Here is an 11,139-nt window from a genome sequence, read left to right as displayed (position 1 = left end):
GACTCTATTGCGAGTAGATGTATAATTTTAATTGTTACTCTTAAGTGTATAGTTTCTATTTATAGAGTATCAATACTTATATGCGTCTATCTATACGTTAATCAGTTAAAAAATGCGTATATATAATTTATATATAGCTAGCTGATTATGCAGAAGAAATCATGATGACTATTTGCTCAAGCACCATTTAGGGTAATTTAATATATAACTATCCATTGTTTTATATCTTGAGTGAAACCATGATATTACGAAGCATTTAGTATTATAACATAATGTACTTAATCGCATATATTTATTTGTAAAGTCGTAATTTATATGCCGTTATCACTAAACTTTTTTTTACAGAAATTTCCTCCTTTTTTTACTTTGTAAATACGTGAAAAATATACGAAAGTTCCAATCGATAATTTCCATTTTCTCTATCTTTTTACTAAAGAAAGCGGAACGTTGGTGTTCGAGAATTCTTACCAGTCGGCTGCGTCGACCAGAAAACGCGTTTCATATGTTTCCCCTTCTCACGTAGCACAAATATTGACTTGGGACGCGAGTCTACTCGGGATTATATCCTGTCTGGTTACGGGGATGCCTCGCGATCTATGCTACTTGCTCAAAGAGATTGAATTCAAAGATCGCGATAACACCACCGCCAGACATCCCGGAAAAGCCGGCTTCAAATGGAATTTCAATACAATCTCGCGATTTCCCTCAATGATATTTCCAGGAATTCGCGTATCTTTCCTCAAATAAATTTCCTATTTGCAGAGAACATACCGTTTAAAAAATACGCACGTAACACGTTAAAGCTTTTACATTGAAATAAACGATCTGTCGTTTTTAAACCTTTCTATTTGTTCGAAATGATATTACCTATGGATAAACTAATTTTTTACGACAAGTCGCTAAATGATTCTTAGATCAGAATACGAGGGGCTAATTCTCGTCACGGATGACAAACAAGACGTTGGTTAAAGGGTTTGAGAGAAAAAAAAAGAGATGTTGGACGAAGGAAGATAGGCACTCTGGTCATTTCAAAGTTAGATGGTCAATTATCAAAAAATGTGGCCCTCGGGGCAAAGGGTTCGTTGTTGGCTCGATACTATCGCAAATGTGCTGTAACGGGTTAAGAGCGGTTCTCATTCTAAGCAAGAATCTAAACGGCTGACACTCGCGGCATAAACAGTACTATTCTTCGCCGATTTTCTTCTTTTGCTTCTTTCTCAACGGGCACACACAACAGCCAACGCATTCTTGTACAAAGTACTATAAATACTTTTATTACACTACACTGAATGCCATGGTTCGATACAATTGAGCTTCCTCCTATAACATACGATATAAGAATATAAAAAATGTCTGCTGCTCTCGCGCCTCTGCAATTCATTATTAAAGAAAAAGAAAAAAAAAGAACCAGTAAAAATCCTTACGCGATTATACGTAGTAAAAGGCATGTGCATCCCATCGAGAGGGGTATATATAGGTATATTGTCCAGTCTTTCGTAAAAATTCGCTCGTGACCGATTGCTTTACGAGACTGCAAATTCATTATTCTATTGTTTCCATTGTTAACATAATTTTTACGTATCTCATAAGACAACCAGTCATGATGGCTTATTCCTTTGTTGTAAAAAACGGCACACATCGACGATACGATAGAAAAAGTATCTGTTAAAACTTATAAAAATATATTATACAAGTTAAACGTAGCAACAGGAAGCGATCGTCGGTGCTTGGCTCGTGAAAGAGGAAGAAGCGCCAGCGATCACTTCCCTGGACTTAATCTAGATCTCTGAGCGTACCACCGAACTCAGTCGCAGGCATTTGCAAAACTTTCCTTAAACTATCCTAAATTTAAGTCCACCTTTCCAAAGAAAGTCTCGGGAAACCTAATCTAATACTTCTAACAACTGTAACAAAAGTGGAACGGTTTTTGCAGGATACGCGTGGCTTCGAGCAAGGACGACTCCATCCGAACATCCCTCGTTCTTTTTCTCTCACACACGCATTCTTGATCATTCTTACTCTCTCAGTCCTTTGAAAATTTCGTCATCGTCCTACGAAACGACGGCCCTTGCTCCTGTTTCATCGCGATGTCGCGACTAACTTAAGTTAACAAGCTCACGGGCCGTTAACACGTGATTACACAGATTCTTAGCGCCGCAACGCGAGATTAAGGTAACAAGGGATGATAGTAGACGGGCTTGCGACTCTTCTCCATCACGTAGAACGCTTTCGGTTTTCCATTTCCGGGGAAGTTCTTGTGGATGCTCGTGGAGCCGGACTTGCCGGTGATTGGCGCGTAGTACGACATGGCTGCCTTCTTCCGGTGTTTCTTCACCTTTGCCGTGTTCCTCGAGCCGTGAAGTTCGTTCGTCAGGTGAATCCTGTGCACGCCTGAATCATCCAGCCTGTAGGTCTTGTTACTTAAGTTGGTGCTGCTTTTCTTCGTTGATTCGTTTTTTTTCGTCGATTCGTTTTTCTTATCTTCATGATCGGGATAGTTGAGCCTCTTATCATTGTTTCTTACGTGTTTCGATGGACTGTCACTACTTTGACGAACGTTAATCTTATCGTTGTTGTTATCAAAATATTTCTTATTCTCTTGACGAGGAAAATCCTGACTGATCTTCGAACTGCCCCGAGTCTCTACAAAATTCTTCGAGTTCTGATACTTCTTGGTGACGTCCATCTTCTTCTTAGCCTGCTCCAGCTTCAGCTGAGAGTACAGCCTCTTCTTCTCGCCGATCTTCTTCACGACAGGAAGATTCCAGTGATAGATCTTCGCTGGTTTCCCGTTTCCTTGAAATCCTACGGGGAAATTCGGCCCAGTCTTCGTTATCTTGTCGTCTTTCGCCGTTTTGTGCGGTTTCGTGATCGTGTAGTACGGCGGACTGGCAGGAAGCTTCACGATGTAGACGTGGCTGTCTCTATGTCCGTGTCGACGGCTGTAAGGTTGGTGGATCCGTGTCTGGGAGCCGAGTCCAGGCGGCTCGGGACCAGCTAGACGTTTCTTATGGTGTCCATCGGGGATCTGAAGCGGCGCGAGACCGAGCCGATTCAAGATCGCCGCATTGCTCGTGTGAACTGTCTCGAAGTTGGACACCGCTTGCTCGGATGCGATTACGACGATGGTGCCCGAAAGGAGCAGCAGCGCGCAGCTCAGCAATCTGAAACGAAAAGAATCGTCAATCACAATTTCAAATGAACCGCTGTAAATATTCATATCGTTGCGTAAAAACCTGACTTCGAGAGGATTTGAAAGATTATAGCGTAATTGGAAAAGTACGCGGTGAACCATCTTGTGGTTGTCGACAAAAACGTAATAAAATGAATGAAAAGAGTCTCGTGATTTATGCTGTCCTTACGCTGTAATTACGCGTTTATTAAATCTCGTATCTGCGGACCAGAACGGCAGACACCGCTATGAGTCTTCCTTTTACGAGACTTTCGAACTAACTTCTTTGCATTTATGGGTGATATATTTGCGATATTTTTCATATTTCACGTGTTCGTTTTCTAATGTTTGTGATTGGATGTTTCATGTATAAGGGTGATGAAAACCAAATTGATTTTAGAAGTATGACATGCTGTTACGAGCATTTGATAACCACATGCTGGAACGTCAAAGTCGGCAGTATACTGTAGCAAAAATTAAGACGACAGTCAACTGTTTCCAGAACTTTGCATAGATGGATTATCTCGATAGATAATTAGTCCAAAATACTTTATTTTATATAGTAACGTTATAAATAAAAGAACATAACTGGGGAAGAACTTTTCAATATTAACCGTTCGTTTGTTAACCCCTGTTGTCCTATTACTACAAAATGGACTATACATAATTCAATAAAATAATATAAAACAACAAATGTTGTGCATCTATTATTTCCTTATGAAACAAAAGAAACTTTTACAACAACCTAATATATTACAAAATCTTATATCTATTTCTTCCCCATGATATAAAATCTACAATTACATTTCTTGTACTTTGAAGTGCTATAAATATAAAACTTCCAAATGTTCATTTCGAGTAAAAAGTACAAACTAAGTTAAGTTGAATTGGATACAAGAACTTTTCCCATTTACATACTCGCCATTGTGCATCTTAATGTAAGTACACGCGAGATATCTCATCCACGCTTGGCGAGATACGCTTTCCACAAATGTAAAGGGGCTAAAAGCCTGGCGGACGGAAGACAGAGCAGAGCGGTGGCTGGAGTTCCGGTACGCAGTACGGTCGCATAGAAGACGCCTGGAGAATATCAAAGACTAGCGGATCTCGCGACGTATATCCGACCCGAGTCAGCTTAAAAGACAATCCATCACTGGCTAGCAAGTCGCGCGATCTAAAAAGAGGAAAAAGCGGTTCGGCAGCCATGACCTCGTCTATCAGTTGAAACGTTTTCTCTCTCGAGAAAAAGCTAGAAAGAACGAAACTAGTCCCCTAAGCTAGCCACCTGGCAGATCGTAAATTAAACTCGCTGTGTAACGTCCGAGGAAAAAAGGAGCAAAAGAAGAATTTCATTGACCGTAAAAGTGACGACTCTGGCAACGAGACGACTTGAAATTTTACGAGCAGAGAGGCGTCCAGACAAAAACGACGACGTGCGTGGATGTTCCGCGGCAGAGCTCGCGTACCAACACACGATGCTTCTTAAACCATCGAGACACCGTGGCCTGGCTGCCTGTCGCGTACGGCGGCTACGCCAACGATAAATCACCTTTTCCTCTTAATTACTCGCTTCACGCGGGGGAAGACCTCGCTAATTATTCACCAGCCGTTCCTCTTCTTTTTCTAAACCGATGCCTCGCGCGTAGCATCGAGAAACGTGCCTTCCATTTCACTAATAGTATCGCTGTGTTTTGTGTTCACCTCTGCCTGTTAATTTCTATCTAGTTTCGACGAAAAAGGTAGCCATTCAAACGCTTGTAAATATATTCCTACATCGAGATATATCGGTCGAGATATTTTTACCGATTTTAAGTTGCGCGTTTGACGCCAGTGCAATTTTCCTGTTATTATTTCAAGCGTATCCAGCGACACCGCTCATGCATTATTCAGTAAATGCTGACGTCTCCCTAACGAATCACCGACCGATTCTTCAACAAACTATCTGAAATGATGGATAAGGGAGCAAAAACAAAGGTAGTTTTCGCTCGACCAAGTTGACAGAAGCCAAAACGAGTTAATAAATATTCCTTTCTTAGACTTTTCATGGATTCGGAAGGAGGAAAGCACGAGGAACGTCTGTCACGCGAAATTAATATGCTAGCCAGGCATTTCCCTCGTTGTAAAATTATTCTCTCGACTGTGCACGTTCTTTTTAAGACGCTCGTGCACGTGAGCCAAGTGTCACGCGCGCGAATCAGAGAGGTAAGAGAGGAAATCGTGAGATCTGAGACAAGCAGGCGAAATAGGCGTCGACAGTAAGAAATATGTATCGCTTGACGAGCGTCCTACGCTTATCGAACTATAACACAGATTCCTAAAATGAGGGTCGCGTTAAGTATTAAAATATGAGAGTAGCTCGCATGTTCGTTAGGAGATTTCTACTCACCAAGAATTGTCAGATGAACAATTCCAAGTCGATAGAGATAAAAATCATGCGACAATTACTATTTACATCTGTCACAAATTTTTAACTTTCACGATGATTAGACAACACGTTGTGTAGATAACTCAACATATTAATAACACGATTGAAACACGAAGGATTACAAATATGTTATATTTTTGACTAATTTCTCTTGGCTCACGAATCTATGCCAAATTAAATTTAAATTCCATATTAATCAACTCTCGACAGAAATTAGAGTTCGTGCAATCTCTGACTGGATGGCGGAAAATTACCGCTTTCAGAAGTGGATCTTAACTCATAAAAGTTTGAGAAATCCTGATCTAGAGACAAGCCCGAAGACGTTCCGAGTCGACAGACTCGTTAACTGATTTTCATTAGGACGAATATATCTGTCTCGGGTGATCTACAAGTTTGCGTTCGTAACAAAGCTCCATTCACACGATTCCCTCGAATCTCGAGCCTCTCGTCACATTTATTAGCTCTATCTGCGTCGATCTTCAGTATAATAAAAACACGCAGGACGTACTCTGGCTGGAGCGGACGGGCTGTTTCCTCAATGAAACTCATTGTTCGAGAAAAATAAGTGAGGTCGCCTGCGAGAGTGATAAGGGGCCATCGTCCCGACAGTGAGCAGAAGATTTAGCAAATGCAATAGGGGAATTGGAGCGAGTTTACGCGTCCTTCAAGTTGATGCGATTTTATAATGGCGATGCTGTGAGATTTGATGAATTTATATTCCCCAACGAGCATCGATATAGCTATAATCCCTGTTGATTGAATTCTGCCACCTGTAGAAATTTAATTCTTCTTGCTATAATATTATAATTGCTAACTATAATCATACACACATATTCTAACTATAATCGTACAGACGCATGAAAAAGATTGAAAAATATCAGAAATTTTGAGTGATCCTACTTTGGGATCTTCTTACATCAATGACGTGAATTGCGTCCAACTCACATCATTTATAATTATTATTATGGTTATTAAAACCATAAACCATCGAGTATTATACATATTCCTAATAACACAACTGCACTCTGCTGTGCATTGAATCATCGCAAATATTAATTTATCAAGTCATACGTACAACATTACCATTGTAAAATCGATCTGCGGTCAGCTTAACTATTAATAGCGACATATATAAATCACCTCGCCACAAAAGGACGGCCTAAAAGACAACATCCTCTCATCGATAAGTAAGTAACAATAACGAAAGGTCTGATGATGCCCAACAGGGCGATCATCATTACTCTTCTCGAATCGTACTCGCAGCATAGTCTGGCAAAAAGTTTTCAGTCGCGATTACGATTCCGCTTAGCAGCAGGAAGATGACCGAGCGAGTGTGTGCCGATCGGTAGTCCATTACCTCTGGACGTATTCGTCGAAAGCGCACGATTGGCAGGTTAGAAGAACGCGGAAGAGCAAGCGTCGAGGATCGACGGCGGTGAAGAGAGCACGACCCGAACGGGCGAGGCGAGGCAAAGATGAAAAAGAACTGGCAAGAGGATAGAAAAGAAGAAGAAGAGGAGAAGGAGGGGAAGGAGGAGAACCGGAGGTGGAAGAAGACAGGTCGAGGGAGAAGGTGGAGAGGCGGCGTGCAATCGGCGGAGTAGCACGTGCGTGTGCATACGAGTGTATATTGTACATGCGTGAGAAAGACCGACGATTCAACACGCATCAACAGCAACGACGGGGGGAAACGGAAAAAGAGACACGGGGCAACGTCGTCGTACCGATGGAATGAAAAATGAAAAGGAGCAACAACACTGGCATGTTGCGGTGAACCGAGATTAATCTTCATGATCATCAGCCGGATCGGCTTTTGCGGGTTATTCACTTTGGCTTCTCGACCTGACCCGATCAGACGAGATGGGATATCGAACAGTGCTTTGTATCACCGGGATTCCCATCTGTAACACGTTACACAATTGTTCCATGGTTTTCGAGACTACGAAGATTCATGTTTACTCAGATTTCAAGAAGGATAGAGATTTATTAAGGAATAGATAAGATAATCTACAGAGTTTACGCCTTATTTAAGTTCTCCAATTTGAGTCATGTTACAAAGTTATCCGATGTCTTTCGAGTTCACAAAGATTCCAAAAATTCTAAAATGTAGATCTTCGGATTTCCAAGGATGCTCGTATCGTCAAATTTCTCATTTGTAACGTGTTACACAGGCATTTGGTACGTTTCAAGTCCCCGGAGAATTCAATAACTCTAAAACGTAGATAAAATAATCTACAAAGTTTCATATCGGCAACATCCCCATCTGTAACATGTTACAAAAGCACTCGAAACGATTCGAAACCAAACAAACAGCCCTAAAACTTTAAAACGTATTCAGATTTACTAATAAACTGACGAAATTATTTATGACGCTTCGTAGTACCAAAAAACCTATTTATAACACGTTACACGACCATTCAACCCGTTTTGGACAGCAAAAATTCCGAAGATTGTGGAATATAGATATTCAGATTTGGAGAACCATACCGGTCTATTAATAAACCGATGAAGCAATCTACGACGCTTTCGTTCTAGCGAACCGTAACGTTTCCATCAGAGAAGATGAAAGCTCGAGTCATTAGCCGACACCCGACCAAGTGCACCATCCTAACGTCGACTCTCTCTTTCGGTGTACTTGTTAGGCGCTCTTGTAATTTACCACATAATTACCGGCCTATCGACCCGTTTCATCGACTACCTAACTTTCCTGTGTCTTCTTTCTCACAGACACCAATTATTCGCTTTTGTACATGGAACGTAAAATTTAACACGAGATCCTTCTACATAAGTGTTAGACTTGGTTGATTGATTCAATAACGCGACCGTGGTCTACACCAAGTAACTTTCTCGCGATATAAGCCTGACTGGATCACCTCTTTTTCTAAGAGCTACTTTTCAAGAACAAATTGCTTACGATCACGTGAAAGCTCAAACGAGAGAATAACACGGCAGTTGGCCGATTCGTTTGACCGCGAGGCGGAATGCGTTTGCGCTTGGGCGCGAGAGGGTAAGAAGAGGAAGAGGAACGAGTAGGCAGGTACGACGAGACGTCGGTGGTTGCCGCGGGATTGTAATGGCCCGGCAAGCCTGTAATTTCTGTCTTGGTCGAGTTAACATTCGACTGCGAGAAAAGCCAACTCGCCACCCGTACACGTCCCGCGTTTCCTTCATCTCGCCTTGAATGACTCGCTCGAGTTGATGCAACGCATCCACGCGAGCCATTCTTGATACGCGTCGCGAGTCCTAACTTATCAAGATATGAAAGCTACGCTGATCAAGTATGGAGAAGGATAGTAGCTCTTAGAAAATGTATTATAGCGCATTTTCGTCTTGTTTTTGTAGCTACTTAAGCAGCCTCAAATAATTGTGACTACATGTTTTGTATTTTGATTTAGTGCAAATACTATTAACAAGAGTTACAAAAAGATAATGAATTAATAATTATGTATTTACTTTCACTTAATGTTCTGACGAATAAACTGAACATACTGGTAAAATTGCTGATAATTATACAGGAAAGTGAGAAGAATCGAATACATATAGCAGTGAACTAATTATAGAAGTACTAAAACTAATCAAGGCAGTAATTGCGGCGGATGTGAACGAGTAAAAAGAATTTAATTTTATTACGCATAATTGATCAAATTGCCGAAGCAGATCATATCTGATATACATCTTCTAAATGCGAGGTTAGATCGAAATGAATAGATTTAAAGTAATAGTTTCCTAATGATCTTTCAGCTTTACTTCATTATCGTAAGATTTAGGATCAAGAGTGTAACTTCCTGCTGTATCCATCGAGATGTTTCGTCCAACCGACTATAAAACGGTAACGAGTTATCCCTGAACAAGCAACGAGGTCCCTTGTCATTCATTCACTGTCAACCTCGCTGTGAACCGAGTTTAATCTCGTGATTTCAGGCTACACGGATGGACTAATTGCTAAGCCACAGTCTACAGGGAGAAACGCCCCGGGGTACGATTTCGAGAACTTCGATTTTACGGTAGCGAACTATGTGAAACGAGAACGATTCGTCCCAGGAAACGACTTTTTGCTCCATTGGATATTTCAGATTCCTGGAGAGTTTAGCAAGAGAGATTCCCAGCCGCCTCTCCGTTCCAGAAATGCCGAGTTCGTGAAAAGGACGTTCCTTTTCTCGGACTCTAGTGGTTTCCTTCCTATTATACTGACAGAGCTTAACTCAGGAGGAAGTGTAAAGCCGGAGATTCACTGAGAAGCTAAACTGAACCTATGACCAAGTTTACAAATATCTCCTTCAATATGTACAGTCGAGGACAAAAGTGATTGGACAGGTAATGGAAGTAGTATAAATGGAGTTCAATCAAACTAATCCTAGTGTCATCTATGTAAGATTTATCTATTATACGTATACGCGATAAACAAAATTTCATTGATATCCACTGTCTACTTATTTTTGTCCCCAACTGTATGTATGAAACTATTGAACCAAATACTTTTAACGCATAGCGTAGCTTAATTTTTGCTGTAAATAAGACGTGTTTAATGAAACTTCGTTGATATCTATTTTATCTACTTGCTCACTTATTTTCGCTCTCAACTGTATGCGTAGGACCATTTGCACCAGAAACTAAGCTAATATACGTATATGTATCGAAAAAATATTTTTAAATTTAGCATAGCATAGATCATCCGCCTAGCTTTCTGGTGGATCTCCGGCTTAACTCATAGATTTCTCGAAACCTTACCGCGTGTAATTATCAAGCTGTGAAATTAATGCGTTCGACCAGCTGTATACTTGCAGGTCGAGTAAAAACTTCGAGTATAATTCGCAAGATTCCATGGCGATGCGTGAAACAGACTATAAACCACGACGATGTTCGTCATCGACACGAGAACGCGGTTTCACGCTCGTCGGCGGCGTGTACCGTGGCCGTGTTAATCCCGTGGTTGAGAGAGAATCATTCGGTGGTCCCGACAGAGTATTAATCCCTGGCACGACGGAGAAACAAAAGCGTGTAAGAGTGATAAAGATAGAGAGAGAGAGGACAAAGGAGTTTGTTCACCTTGGTGATCTTCGGTGCAGAGAGGCTGACCATAGTCGACTACAAAGACTCCGACTCGTGTCCACGAGGCTCGTATCGAGTGTGCACCCTCGTCGTGGAGTTCGTGCGAACGGCACACGTGCTCGCGCGTGAGGCTCAAGCGCACATGATCAATCAGACACAGCCACACGCGTGTCGTGGAAAGCGATGCTTCTACACTGCTGTTCATAAATATGTGATACTTTGCTCGATTAACAATGCAGTAGAACTTCATTTGCATAAATTCCACTTATTTAAACCAAATTTTAGCGAATATCCGATCTCTTGCTAGTTGAATCTACTTATTTGAACGTGGACTCCTACTACATAAACGAGAAATCATATGCAGGAGAAAAAATCAATAGACTTCTATTATACGACCCCTAAATAATCAATTCTTGTGGAAGCAACAGATGTATATCACATGAAATTTTAATTACTTAATTTAAACTTTATCAACGATATATGAAAATTAAAT

The 11,139-nt window shown here is 41.1% G+C and overlaps 1 protein-coding gene across 1 annotated transcript in view; it reads right to left on the bottom strand.

The window, feature by feature from the left end:
- Positions 1–275: 275 nt before the first annotated feature.
- Positions 276–11,139, bottom strand: part of LOC138186809 (uncharacterized) — a 35,181-nt gene continuing 24,317 nt past the window's right edge. Inside the window, exon 2 of the mRNA XM_069127025.1 lies at positions 276–3,164. Within this exon, the coding sequence (XP_068983126.1) occupies positions 2,168–3,164 (997 nt within the window). The 3' untranslated portion in view covers positions 276–2,167. The remainder of the gene's footprint in view (positions 3,165–11,139) is intronic.

Source organism: Bombus flavifrons, chromosome 14, assembly GCF_040668555.2.
Source record: "Bombus flavifrons isolate JBK064 chromosome 14, iyBomFlav1_principal, whole genome shotgun sequence".
Lineage (NCBI taxonomy): Eukaryota > Metazoa > Arthropoda > Insecta > Hymenoptera > Apidae > Bombus > Bombus flavifrons.
This window is presented reverse-complemented; position numbering and strand designations above follow the sequence as displayed.